The sequence below is a fragment of the Gymnoscopelus microlampas genome (genome assembly GCF_963454915.1).
Source record: "Gymnoscopelus microlampas genome assembly, chromosome: 21".
In the NCBI taxonomy this organism is placed as follows: Eukaryota; Metazoa; Chordata; class Actinopteri; order Myctophiformes; family Myctophidae; genus Gymnoscopelus; species Gymnoscopelus microlampas.
Window position 1 is genome coordinate 16,534,230 of NC_139958.1, and position 15,274 is coordinate 16,549,503.

Here is a 15,274-nt window from a genome sequence, read left to right on the forward strand (position 1 = left end):
TTTAAACCAATCCTGTAACCATTGACCACTGACCAATACGCATGGTGATCTATCCATCTATCTATATACACTATAGTATCTATCTGTCTGTCTGTCTGTCTAGTACCTACCAACCACAGTATGACACCGTAGCATGTCACAGAAGACATACAGAACACATCACACCACTGACTCTAGGAGGTGGAGGTCTGTCCCTCTAGCTAGTAGCTCATATATTTTTATCCCTGGAATACGGCTCAGTGTTGTTGTTCTCTATCCTGACACAGTGGACATGGATGGAACCCAGAGCACAGCTGTAATCAGGTCCCAATTACAGGCCTGCCACCACCACTGGTGGCCAAGAATAGAGGAAGGAGTGGTCCGGATGGGGAAAGATGGGACATGACAGGAGAAAACAGCGACACATTATAATCAGATGCTATTATGTGGTTGCTGGGCTGAGCAATTAGAGACATTCTAGAAAGACACCCCATCTCCTTGTTAAGCACTGCTGATTGACGCTCGCAAGATCATTTATAGAACGCTGTCAAGTGATGAAGTGGGAGGGACTTCTTGAGCAGCTTCTAGGTCTGCAGGCAGGAAGTTGACGTCCTCACCCCTCTGCCACACTGGCTGATGGATTTCAAAACACATCCTCTGTTTGTAGCCGAGTTAATTTCCTACACAGTTTAACCAATTAAGCCCTATTTTATACTTCGGCTATTCAAAAATATCCAATCCAGAAACTCATAATGAGTTGCAACTTTTAAAGGAAAAAAAAGGAAACAAATCAAAAATAGGGATGACAAGGTTAATTTGGATGTTGGGGTTTACCGGTACTTGAAAATGTCATCTAAACTAAGCAGTAATATTCTGTGAGTAAATGTCTTGAATTTTCCCTGTATGTGATTGTTTTGGGTTAAATGTATGTTATAATGGGACGCTTTAAAGAGAGGTTACAACAACCCAGATATGAAAAGTGCCAGCATATTTCACACAGAAACTCTCCTGTACTCACAATAAGTCCAAGAACTCCGCTAGGACCAGGGGCTCCGAGCTCACCCTAGGAGAGAGATGAAGAGAGGAAGGAGTTTCTAGAGTTATTGGCTCTTTTTTAAACAAACATGCACAGAAGAGAGGTTCAGTGTTCATCCGAGCTTATAAGAGGGGGCTGTGTGTGCGTGTGTGTGTGTGTGTGTGTGTGTGTGTGTGTGTGTGTGTGTGTGTGTGTGTGTGTGTGTGTGTGTGTGTGTGTGTGTGTGTGTGTGCGTGCGCGTGCGTGCATATGTGCATATGTGCGTGTGTGTGCATATGTGTGTGTGTGTGTGTGTGTGTGTGTGTGTGTGTGTGTGTGTGTGTGTGTGTGTGTGTGTGTGTGTGTGTGTGTGTGTGTGTGTGTGTGTGTGTGTGTGTGTGTGTGTATGTGCTTGCGTGTGTGTGCACACCCGTATGTGTGTGTGTGTGTGTGTGTGTGTGTGTGTGTGTGTGTGTGTGTGTGTGTGTGTGTGTGTGTGTGTGTGTGTGTGTGTGTGTGTGTGTGTGTGTGTGTGTGTGTGTGCGTGTGTGTGTGTGTGTGTGTGGTGCAGGTGGGAGGGGACTTGAGCCCACTGTCCTGCTGTGTGCCCACCAGCAGACAGAAAATGTGTCTGTGTGAGAGAGTCAGAGAGAGAGAGAGAGAGAGACAAACAGAAGGAGAGAGAACAAGAGAGGGTGAGGGGAGGGAGAGCGAGAGCGAGAGAGCGAGCAGCAGAGGACAACAGGAGTGGTCTCTAACTAAACCTAAAATCGTTAAATCTGATATGCAGTGTTGTGATACATTTTGCACGAACCTGAACTCTGGACTTCAGCAATAGCAAGAATATATTACAGTAGCTTGCAGAGGTAGCTACATAGTGTGCATATTGGATTCATGAGGGTTAATGAGCCTCAATCATTGAACTCTGAAGCACGTTTATGATGAGTCCACTTCAAACTGTCTAAAAGAGCAAGTTGTTGATGTTTATTGCTTCATTTCAAAAGCATTCAAATGTTCCTTTAATGACACTGAAAAACGCTGTGATTAATTATTCTTTATTTTTTTATTTAATTTGTCAGAATCATCAATGGGCTGACAAGACAAGGGGTTGGCCTAGTATTTAGACTTGATTATTCAAAATAATCGCATTATTAGTGTGTGCGTGTGCGTGTGAGTGTGTGAGTGAGTGACTGTGTGTGTGTGTGTGTGTGTGTGTGTGTGTGTGTGTGTGTGTGTGTGTGTGTGTGTGTGTGTGTGTGTGTGTGTGTGTGTGTGTGTGTGTGTGCGCGTGTGTGTGTGGGTGTGTGTGTGTGTGTGTGTGTGTGTGTGTGTGTGTGTGTGTGTGTGTGTGTGTGTGTGTGTTCGTGCATTTGTGTGGCCAATTTCACATGAGGGTTAAATTGAAAAGGTCTGAGTTTGAAGCATGGTTTTGAAACACCACGCCAATTACACTTCAGCAGTAAAGCTGGTCTGGCAGTCTTAAAAACCTAACTTCAAACAAAACTGAAAAACAGAGCCAACACAGTAAAATCCTCAGCACTCATTTATCCACTTGTAACTCTGAGAGCGTACAAATGTAACTAAATGGAACCGTATTGGACCCTTATGGGTCCATTTGGTTACATTTGCACACTCTCAGAGTTCAATTAAACACTGAGGATTTACTATGAACCTAGTTGACTCACAGATGTCTTTCCCAGCAGCAGAAATGCCCCTGTAGGAAATTCCCAGTGTGTAAAACATCAGGGGAGTGTCTCTCTCCTCTGGGGCATGTTTACCAAGCATGCCACAAATTACCGCCAGGCCTGCAAAATTCTGCGGGCCTACAAGTTTCCAATGTAGCGTATTTCCTAAGAGCGATGATGTAAATAATGGGCACAGCCACATTTTCTCCAATGAGGCCTTAAGCTTCATTGGGGAAATGAGACGAATGTATTTCATTGTATGATAATAAAAAAACTTGCAAATTCTTTCCACCCAGTTTTAGCAACTGCTGTACATTTGAATATAGATATCAATATAGTAAACTACTTAATCTAAGAAACAATGCGTGTGTGCTAGCATGCATGCATGCATGCATGAATGTGTGTGTGTGTGTGTGTGTGTGTGTGTGTGTGTGTGTGTGTGTGTGTCAGCATGCATGAGTGCATGTGTGCGTGTGTGCGTGTGTGTGTGTGTGTGTGTGTGTGTGTGTGTGTGTGTGTGTGTGTGTGTGTGTGTGTGTGAGACATACTGGGTCCCCATCTGGTCCAGGAGGTCCTCTCTCCCCAAAGTCACCTGGAAACCCCTGAAAAGAGACATACTGGCTTTTATATCCTATTCCACACTGTCCTGGGACAGCTAGATCCCCCCACCGCACACCTGCCCTGCACCAGAGAGACACTTAAAAACACTGTTAAATTCTTATAGTGCAACTTCATGTATATGTACTGTGAATATACTGCACCCAAAACCAGCTCAGTGACCTTGAGTGTCCGCCCTGAGGTCCGTCCCCCCCCCCCCCCCCCCCCGACTCCTCCAATCCCCTGGCTAGTTCATACCAAAGACAAAAAATGGGACCCAGTGCCTCCCTGTTTGGCATTCAGTATCAACGGTTGGATTGGGGGTAAGTTACATACTCCATGTCAAGGGGCTGTACTTGTACATGGCTAGGAAACAGGAGATAGGCTCCTGCTACATGGCAGGCTACTTCCTTATATTCCATTACCACACACTTATTACATATTTGATATCTGCTGCTAAAGTATGTGCTGTCTTTACTTGCAAGAGGCTGTGTTAATAATTGTATTATTATTATATTTATGAAAATGAAATTTGTGGGAAGCTTGTACAAAACATTATTCCACCCACTCTTTTACACCTGTGAACTTGTGATGTGCCAAATAAAGTTGAAGAAGTTGAACAGTTCTGCAGAATTGATATACAGTTGTATTACAGTTGTCTTATTCTCCAATAGTTTACACTGTATGAATGTTTTTTAATAGATTCCCATTCCATTGTTAGGCGGATTCTGCCAATGCTTTTCAATGGGAACGGCGAGGTTTGTTGGCATTCGCGGATTTCCGCCCAAAAAAAATTTCCCATTGAAAAGCATTGGCAGAATCCGCCGTATAGGCAGAATCAAAGTTCGGTGTGACCACACCCTTACAGCGCAAAAGTAAATAGAGTTCTTATAAATTGTCGAGTTGTCAATAATGCAAGCCAGAAAGTCTCACAACATTTACTGGGCACAAGATCTCACATTTAGACTACACATAGGCCCAGCTGTGCACAGTAATTACATATATTTCACTTTGTTAAATATAACTTTACACATCAAGTACTTTGAAATACGTACAAATTTGGTAGATAATTGTTCTATTATGAGCATTAAATATTGTAGTAGCAGCACTGGGTGTGGACAGTAAATGGCTGTATTTAGTCTGACTATGAACGTTTTTTAAAAGCAGGGACCATTTAGTCCAGTTGGGACTAAATGAGACTGATCTGAACTGTGCTAATGGATGGTTCTGCTATGGGAAGTCATAACTCTAGTAAACTTAATGTTCCTGAAGAAAGAGCTAATGGCGCTAAGGGTAGGCCATGTATCCACGGCACTGGTCCTCAATGTAGGCTCTGGAGCCGCACGCACGCACGCACGCACGCACGCACGCACACACACACACACACACACACACACACACACACACACACACACACACACACACACACACACACACACACACACACACACACACACACACACACACACACACACACACACACACACACACAGTGCTAAAATACAATCAGTCTCAACAGACAACACATTTATATTTTTGGGTCTCAAGCTGATAAAGTTTTGGGAACCCTGTTTCTATCATGAAGTGTCTGGCTGTGGAGGCAGCCCTCCGTGAGCTATGTTTATCTTTGTGTGCCTTCTTCTCTGTGTCCTGGAGGACGAGAGGGAAGGAGGAGTCTTCAGATCCAGCCTGGCCTTCACAGGTCCTGGGATAAGTATGATGTCCCTGGTGCCTGCGGCTATCAGCTGCCCTGGGCTTAGAAAAAAGACCTCCCAAATTCTATGAGGTCAACCACAGTACTGCTGTTCCCACAGTAAGCTAGTCTGGAGATAAACAGAGAGTATTGTAGCTTATACCATAATTTTGGCCATATTGGAAGACGTGATCATAGTTCTGTGAGAGAGAGACTACCCCCTCTTCACAAGTATACTATTTGCTAGAGCTACATCCTTAAGTCTCCTCCTACATCCTAGTTCCCTCATCACGTATACAAAAAACACAAGTACACAATATGAAATCCATCGACGTATAACGCCTTCAAGTTCAGTCAAGTTTCACGGTGAGATGAAACCATTTTAAGCCGATTTATACTTCATCGTATAACGTTGCGTGGCAAAAAATGCTGATTTACAAGCTCACAAAGTGTCACATTCGTGACGCATTGTGAGCTTGTAGATTGTAGGAGCATAAATTAGAATGTTGCAGAGAACAATCGCAGCGGTCTGAATTAGCCTTTAACACATCACATGCACTTGCACAGACAAGTGCAATTATCAGCTCCCACATAAACAATTCCCTCACTGGGTTTGCGTGTGTTCAGATGTTTCCGTCAATAAACGTTTTATTTACTGAAAAGCCAATAAGCAACAGCTGCAGGATGAGCTCAGCAGGGAGTCCATCTACCACACAGAACAGGACCTATGGCTTGGTTCCACCTTGGGAAAACCAAAGGCCTCTCCTTCCAACAAAAGCCTTTTCTTGTTACATCCAACATGTCAACATAGGCAGTTAGCAGGACCTACAATTAACCCTTCCATTACATAAACCATGGAGAGACTGAATAAGGGTGCCAACAATGGCGTAAATGTATAACTTAAGCATCCTACTATACATGTATACTAGCAGGACTGAGCTTTAGCAACCACTTAATTTACCTGCAATTTATTTTATATATAATTAAACCGTATATACAGTGTATAAAGTGCGTAAGCTGTATGTAAAACTATTTAACACTATCCCTAAACTAAACACACACACACACACACACACAACACACAACACACACACACACACACACACACACACACACACACACACACACACACACACACACACACACACACACACACACGCATGCACACACGCACGCACGCACACACACATACACGCACACACACACACACGCGCTAAGGTAAAATTCATTATAATAGAAAAGGATTATCTATAAAGTATGTTGAGACAAAACTTTACCGGCCTACCCATCTTGCCCCTCTTCCCTGGTTCTCCGGCAATGCCCTGAAAATGAAATGATAGAAGAAGAAGGGAGAACAGAATGCAGACATGGAATGATAGAGCAACAAGGTAAAAAAAAAGAAAAAGAAGACAGCAAACAGGAGAGACAGAGAAAGAGAGAAAGGCAGAGGGACCTTATGTATGCAGTAATCAAATCGCCACGCACTTCTCCACCACATGACAAAATGAATGAAAATAAAACAACAACACCACACACCATTAAAAACTCAGAACCTTCAGCCTTTGTTGGCTCTCGCTTTAACAGATGGGAGAACCATCTGATTGCAGCCTATCCAACATTCCCTCATTCTGAGAGGTTTATTGCTTTTTTTCATATATCTGTTAAACAAACACCCATTTCCCCTGGAAGAGAGAGACAGACTCTGGCTCTTGCGTGCAGCCAGGGTACTGTTTGACACATGTAACTGTGTGGGTAGTCTGGGTACTGTATGTATTATTTGAATTATTTTTGTACATACATTTACTAGATTTATATTTGTTTTGTCTCATGTTTGCTTTGTTGGCAATGTTAACATAATGTTTCCTCATGCCAATGAAGCCCCTTTGAATTGAATTGTATGATCTGTCTAGCTGGCCGGGTACTGTATGACAGTGGTTCTCAAAGTGCGGTCCGGGCACCCCCAGGGGTCCTCGAGTGGGTTCCAGGGGGTCCCCAGCTAAATTATTCATAGTTAGGAACCAAGTGGAACCTTACAGGTCTGTAACTCTTGGAGTGTACAAACGGAACCAGAATGGAACCAAATGGACCCGTAAGGGTCTGCGGCCTAATGCCTGCCAAACTGGATTCCTTGAAATGAAAACATTTGAGAATCACTGCTGTACGACCCATCTAGCTCGCTGGCTGGGAAAGGTCCTCTGGGTACAGCCTGCCTCACACTGACGTAACCCTCTGGCACTAGTCAGAAGTAGGGTAATGGCTGCATGTTTTACAGACAGGGAGCTTTGAAGAGTTCAGGCAGTTCAAACACTTCAGGAGAGTCCTTTTAAGACTCAACACCTTATACAGCAGTGCCGTCTCAGACAGATATCAGAATAGGTATGACATATTAAGTAGAACTCACTCTTTCACCATCAGGTCCAGGTAGGCCAAAAAGCCCTGGGATTCCAATGAAACCCTGTAGAGGGAAAGGTGATAAAAAGAGAAGAAAAATGAGAGAAAGGGAACATGAACATACAAGAAGTACAATCTAATTGGACAGCAGAGGCGGTTCCTTTCTCTTTGTCATGATTTCTTTATTGGAGGCAGAGAGAAGGGAAGCAGAGAGAGAGAGAGAGACAGTGGATGAACATGACTCAATTCCAGGCCTAAAAGGGTACTTAAGGCTTTGTTCAGACTGCAGGCAAATCTGATTTGTTTCTCAAATCTGATAATTAGGTTTATTCAGATCGTCCACCTATCTGCTGTGGTAAAGGTATTGGTTTTTAGCTCTTGCTCATTTGATTTTCCTATTTGTCTCATCTGTTTAAGAAAGTAGCTAGTTTTTTACCTTAGCGCTAGGTATACTCTTAGTTGCTTGTTTTAGAAGAGAATGCACTTACGACTTCTTGTGATTAGTAGTTTTCCTGCCTACCTATGTTGACTTGAATGCACTGTAAGTCGCTTTGGATAAAAGCGTCTGCTAAATGACTGTAATGTAATGTAAAGGGGTAATGCTTAACGCACACTCGGTCATACGATGGTGGCCGCTCGCAGAAATAGCCAATCTACAAGCTCCCATCGTGACGTATCGTGAGCTTTTAGATCTACTGTTTTCGCCAAGCGACACCACCATACGACAAAGTATAAATTATCAGGCTTCAGTGTCAAGAGTGTGAAGACTGAGACACATCTGTTTTGCTGTTCACACTGGATCGAAAATCTGATCTGGGCTGCCAGTCTGAACATAGCCTAAGCCTTCTACACTATCTCTGGGCACAATCCCATTGGTATTAATGGCGGTCTCAAAGGGTGTGTGAGTCCAGCGAGGATGGGGGGCGTCCAGCGTGGATGGGGGTGGGCTTCCATGGAGAAAGTGTATATGCCCATGGACTGCATGGTGCGGGCTTCCACGATGTAGTCCAAGGGCACATACCCTCACACCAGGGATCTCTGAAGATAGCAAAGACATCTCACTGGACTGTGGGCGCGCAGGAATACACAGCTGGAAATAACAACAACAACAACAACAACAACAAGCACAGCAAAAACAACGACAAACACACACACAGTGGGCACACTGGAGGGAAGACTGAGACATGGGCTGTGGTAAGAGAGTCTGTGGTGGGCCTCAGTTGAGATGCTTTGCTCTAAGCACAATAATTACTGAAGAAGAGATGAGGAGAGTTGCTATGGACAGGAAGCTTTGCTGCTGACAGAGACAGTGACAGGAGAGAGAGAGAGCGAGAGAGAGAGAGGGGGGGGGACTAGCGGGGCCTCATACGGAGCTTAAACAGGAAATTCCAGCATGTGGGGGCAGGGAAGGGTTTGGCGCAGCAAGGGGGGTGCTGATAAAGAATCTTTATTGGAAGGCAACATAAAAATCACTGTTTGTGCCAGAGTGTGTGTGTCTGTGTTTGTGTACCTAAAGGGTGTGTGTTTGTATGCGAAGGCGTGTCAACAGTTACAGTTTTTCACTTACAGGCTGTATACAGTGACACAAGTGTTTACATGACGCTGCGGGGTCCTAAGTTTAGCATTCTAATAGTAGTTACATACAGTACGCTGATGGAATGCGCGTGTACGTGTGTTTCTAGTAAATGTGTCTGTGTGTGTATCTAGGTGGCAATGCCATGTTATTAAAGTGTTTATGAAAATACATTATGTGCGTAAAGGACAAAGGTCTGTATTGTGTACAGTATGTGTACATAAGTGTGTACATGTATGCATATAAACACAAACATAAGCATGAAATGAGCATGCATTTGCCCAGTATGCAGCACAATTACAACTGAAAAATAAGTAGATTTTCTAGTGATGAATATAGTATAGTATAGTATAGTATGTATAAGCTCGTTTATAGTATTTTATATAGTAAAAGCTAGAACTCGTGCTTGTATCCTTGTCATTTAAAAGTCACACAAAAGGGCAACAGATCAGATAGAAGGGAAGAATGTAAGTTCACCTACCCGAGCACCTTTGGGCCCCATGGGTCCTACAGGCCCTGGTAAACCCTGGAAAAACAAAACAAAACAAAAAAACAGAAACAGCAGTTCAGTGGTTTAACATTGGTGATGTGGATGATAAACAAACTGAAACACTGTTTCCACAAATACTCTACATGTATGGGTCACTGTGCTTACAGAATTACCTTTCAACTAAATTAGAAGTAGCTCATGACAAATTACTATTATCGCTGGCACAATCTCACAAATGGCATATTATTTGGCATATTATGGCATATTATTTTATTTTATTATAACATTTAAAGTTGCAAACCCCAGCTGCAAACACCTACTGGTTGACAAGTAGTACTACCTAAAGCTCATAACGTAATATCTCCCCTATCCCCTACCAAGCTTGGATGCCTTGTTGGAAGAGTGGTAGAAGTTTGGTAGGACAAATTATGGAAATCTCTCTCAAGCTCACCTCTAACACATTTCTTTAATTATTTTGACTGATATCTAATTTACAAATTCACTATGACAACTGCGCAAAATGCAGTTCATTGTCTTGTCTATGAGATACACATGTTAAATGAATAGTTCAACCCCAAAATGACTTTTCGTCAATGAATTACTCACCCTGTGAAGCCTTGAATTAATGGAGAATTTTAGCTTGTTTCACATTCCTTCACGTTTATAAACTCCAAAACAAGTGTCATGTGTCCAGTCCATGTCCTCATTACTTCCAAAACTCCTAAACATTTTTGCAGAAGCTTTACTATTTAAAATACTTCCTGGATAAACAGGCTCATGCACCAATGAGGAGTGTGCCTGTGCGTGCGCATGTGAACTCAGCTCGCGTTGATCCCCACGCGCATTCCTTGTTCCTCGTTCGTGCACGACACTGTTTACACCGGAAGTGTCTTAAATAGTACAGTATAGTACAAAAATACGGTGTTTCGGAAGTAATGAGGACACAGACTGGATACAAGACACTTGGATTGCACTGTAACAGTTGTTTTGGAGTTTATAAATGGAGGTTTTACATTGTTTTTGCTGTAGTTAATCTTGGACCCCTACGTTCTTTTCATTAAGTATTCTCTTAGTTTTTTGGATTCTTCATTCACCGTGAAGGAATGCGACACAAACAAAACTTCCTCATGAATTCAAGGCTTCACAGGGTGAGAAGTTTATAGGGGGGGAAAGTAATCCAAAGTATTGCTTTAATATGTAGTTTGTGTACACTGCAGCCACGCAGGCTAGACTAGTCCACTACCCCAGGTCCCTGCCTACTGCACCAATCACAGCACAGCATCCGAGGATTTACTGCACCTGCCTGCCAGGATAACCTTTGGCACCTGGGCTTCCGCTCGGACCTAGCTCACCCTGCAGAGAATAGAAAGATGAAGAAAGAGAGAGCGAGAGAGAAAGAGAGAAAGAGAGAGAGAGGGAGACGGGGGGACGGGATCAAAATGATGGACTCATAGACACAGACAGGTCTTTGTGCAGGGTAGCAGGTAGTTTGAGAAAGAACAGGGGTGGGGATGGGAGGCATAATAAGCCAAATAGCCCTGGGGGGGCAGGAGGTGAAGTCCATGGGGCCATGCAACATATCTGACAGTAGACTCAGACTGGTCTACTGCCGGTGCGGTAAGTTTAATCGTCCAAAATGTTTTTTGAAGGAAAGAGCTGCTTCTGCTTATGAAAGTTACTTTATAGTCACCATTGCTCTTGAAACCTGGGGGCCCCTGGCACTTTTTGTAAACAACCAAAAAAAAAAAAGGCAAGTCATTATAGACCTTTTTCCAAAGATCTTTGAAAATAAATAATTACATTAGTTAAAAAAGATATGTTTGGCTAATTTGGTGTTTATAGACAAAATAAGTTATGTCATCTGTTTGTGTTTATATTTATATACAGTCAGTATGTACATAAACACATAGAAGGGCCGGGCGGGTGATGCCAACATTCCTAGAGCATGAATGCATGCATGTCTAATTTCCCCAAACACAGTATAGTACCTATCATTCACTGCCTTTCATATACTGTACAATACATGGTGTGCAATAGAATAGAATACTATACAATTTAACCACATTAACTCTAGTGTCCCTATTCTGGGCGTGTCATAATAGGCTAAGATTCGGAAAAATAAATGTGAACATTTTGATGAAAACAGCAGATCTACAAACTCACAACGTCATAGGGTTGTAGTGGTTAAGCCAAGTCAGTATAGGATGGCAAAGGTCCAGGCAGTGGATCAATAACTCAGTGCGTCCATATGAGACATTTCTGTCACAGTACAGTGACAGTTTATACAGAGCAGCTGTCCTGTGCTCTGGAGAGCTGGGCAGCACGCGCTGCCAAACAGTTGTGCCTCTATTACTCAATCAGTGATGTTTGGGTGATTCACGCTGAAGGGCCCTGGTCACCAGCAGTAGCTGCTTCATGGGAAAGGTGGGGGCGTTTGAGGGTGCACACGACAGGAAAAGGAAAAACACACATGCTTCAGTGGAACTCTCCTTTGCCGGTGACGTCAGCATTAGAGAAGGGACACACTCACACTGTGTGACAACAAGACGAGAGAGGGTCTTTCCCTGGGACCCTTCCGGAGTAGTAGTGGATGACCCAGCTTGGCTGTAAATAGCCCTTTAATTTAGGCACTACGGGGCTGGAAGCTCCAGAACTATAATAGCCTCTGCTGTCCTGGATGGGAACAGTCAGAGCCAAGTCTCCTCCTACTTGTTCCAGGGAGCAAAAGGGTTCACTGGGACAGTGTTCCTCCAGTGTCACGACTCAGCCAGACACAGTGTGAGACGAGGGACAGATAAAGAGAGATAAAAGACGGACATCGGACATCAGGGTCAAGCCCAAGATGATACGATCGTAGCCTCTCAAGCCAGACAACTCTTCTAGGGGTTGTAATCAATCTAATCGATCGATTATCAAGCTGTCTTGAGAGATTAATCGATAATAAAAACGAATTATCAACAATTTAATAAATGTAATAATAGGCGAAAAGCTTCAAATCTTTTTTCCGCCCCAAAAATTGTTCAAATAGCCGATCCACATTTTTACAATACGTGCTTCTCGATCATTCAGTTGATTGAAAAAGAAAATAATTGATAATTGCAGCCCTAAACTCTTCCGTCCGTAACTACACCTTGTAAAGGTCGCAAACAAGAAGCTGTCATGTGGTATCACAGCGCTGCAGTCAGATGTCTCACCACTGCTCTGTACTGTAACAAGCTGAACAAATCTGGCTACTGGCCACCATGTTCGGCTCTCCAAGACACACACACACACACACACACACACACACACACTTCAGTACAGTGCATGTTTACGAGCATACATACATACATACCAAAGCACATTTACACTTTCTTCTACACTTGGTGTAGAAGAAAAGGAGTGTGCCAGGGATAGAACCTTGGGGGACCCCGGTCAACAAAGTATATACTTTAGTTTAGGGTTTAAATGGTTAAATTGTAACCTCCAAAAAAAGATACTTACAGCGTCTCCAGGGAGGCCAGGGGGCCCAGGGTGACCTTTCTGTCCCTGAAAGAGACAAACAAACATCAACTTAGTAGCTGAAGGACAGAGCAATGATTCAAAAAGGCAGTTGAAATGCGTAATTGTTTTGCACATAAAGCATAAATTAGCTTAAAGGGGAATGAGTCCTACAGATGAAAAGAACATAATGCTTAGCAACCATTTAAGCCGTATTTCATACTTTGTCGTACGATGGTGTTGCGGAGCGAAAATAGCTGATCTACAAGCTCACAACGCATTGCGACGTGCTGTGAGCTTGCAGATCGCCCATATTTCGCATATAGTACCGCCGTGCAACACTGGTGTGCAACAAAGGGTAAATCAGGCTTAAGAACTACAATACAGATTGCATTCGCTTGATTGATTGATTGATTGAATATTTTATTAGGCAAAAGAATGTAAAACAACACATTTACATTTAAAATACTTTGTCTAACAGGTCCGTTCATAAAAGTCTGACTGACATGGAAATCATAGGGGGAGTTTTAATGTGCGCTCAAACTAACACTAACAGGCAAACACCAATAGACAAACACGAGGGCCATAAGGAATAATTCTGGTTAGTTATTGTGGTATCAAATTTTTCCACTAGCCATGTTCACAGAAAGAAAAGGATGCTGGTGAAGCCGGGCAAGGATCACTTTACATTTACCACCAGACTAGACCACCAGACTAGACCAGACCAAAGTAGACTACACTGAAGACACAGGAGGATTCTAGTGTTCTGCTGACTCCAGCAACACATGCCTCCAACAAATGAATGGGAAAAAGAAAAAAAAGAAATTGAAATCAAAAAGGTGGGCGGACATGCTTTCCTAAACCACACACTTTGATAGAGAAATGGAGAGAAGCAAAGAGAGGGGGGGGGGCAGAGAGGAATATAAAAGGAAAGACTCCTGTTGTTCCGTTTTCCTAAACCACAGCCTCAGAGTAGCGATCCAAGACTCCCAGAAGTTCCTGTGAACGGTGCCTGGGCCCTGTCATCTGACTGACTGCAGCGGAGGATCATTATGTTACACAATCGCACTCTGAGGATTCCAATTACCATCTCAATAATAACCATGTCACTGTCAGCGCCATACCACACACACACACAGCGCTTGACTGAATTCAGCTGTTACAGTATGCATCCACAACTACATTTGCTTTGAAATCTTTCTATATTATACTGAGTTTCAAGCTAAATAGCCCGTGACTTGTCCATGTGTCTCTCGGTTGGTGTATATCAGTACCCAAATTGTGGTTCCAAATGAACCAAATCTCCCTGCAGAGACCACTAGAGGGAGACTGTCAGGGCTGTAATAAAATAGCAAGTGGGGTCCATCGTCCATGCATGGACCCCCCTTTGAGGTAGTAAATGGAGCGTGTAACTCTGAGAGTGTACAAATGGAAACAAATACCGTCTAGGTCCATTTGGTTCCATTTGTACACTGGAACCAAATGGGGGTCCTTGAAATTAAAAAAAGTTTGACAACCACTGAAATTCAGATAAAGGAGATGTGTGTGCACCGATATGTCAGTTTAAACTGCTTGCCACTGTCCAGTCACTTACTGATTTTCTTAACGTCATCAGTTCCACCATACAGTACTTTACTAATTACTTCGCTGGGCTGTGTACACGCACTTTGTGACTTTTATTTTATTAACTTTTTTAGCCCCAAGCTGATTTTCTCTCATACAGTATCCCCCCCCCCTTCTATTTAGTAGCCTTTGACATGATAGATCTGTTCTGAAAAAGTACTGACCGACCCCATACTCTTGCATCTTGTCGAAACATAAGAACACCAAATACCCTTTTTGGCTTTTTTTTGTCATCCATTTAGCGTGTTCTTAACTCGCTAACTTTACAAATCTTCAATAAAATATTCAAACAAACATTTACAGAGTCACACATTTCAATTCCTGGCTCACACATATAGAAGAACCAAGTCCAAGGCCTGGTATTACCACACTGAAATGAACCATCTGGAACTCTGACATTTGCTGTTACATGCAATGTGATAGAACTGAAAAGACAAACACACGCACACACAGCAACTTGTGGCTGATCCTAAACCCTGGCCTCTCAGGCCTATAGCCAGACCATCTCAGATCCTTATCTCGCTCATTATAACCAGCTAATGAGAGCGGCTGTTTCCCACTGGCTCGCCCGTGTTTACAATGCCACTTGCTTAACGAGCATGTGTGTTCAATCAGATAAAGCCAACAGAATGCCTTTCATTTACAACAGCTCACCCAGTAGCACCCTGTAAGCACATTTTCCCCTGTCGCACCTCACTAAGCTGCAGAGGTCCCATGCATGGCACGCTAAGCCACTGGTTCGCAAGGT

General features: G+C 43.2%; 1 protein-coding gene across 1 annotated transcript in view; it reads right to left on the minus strand.

The window, feature by feature from the left end:
* LOC311038230 (uncharacterized protein) overlaps positions 1-15,274 on the minus strand; it is a 112,278-nt gene that overhangs the window by 45,479 nt on the left and 51,525 nt on the right. Inside the window, exons 8-14 of the mRNA XM_084047622.1 lie at positions 12,907-12,951; positions 10,723-10,776; positions 9,415-9,459; positions 7,371-7,424; positions 6,247-6,291; positions 3,228-3,281; positions 998-1,042 (exon numbers count right to left, since the gene is read on the minus strand). Coding sequence (XP_083903748.1) covers positions 998-1,042; positions 3,228-3,281; positions 6,247-6,291; positions 7,371-7,424; positions 9,415-9,459; positions 10,723-10,776; positions 12,907-12,951 — 342 coding nt within the window. The remainder of the gene's footprint in view (positions 1-997; positions 1,043-3,227; positions 3,282-6,246; positions 6,292-7,370; positions 7,425-9,414; positions 9,460-10,722; positions 10,777-12,906; positions 12,952-15,274) is intronic.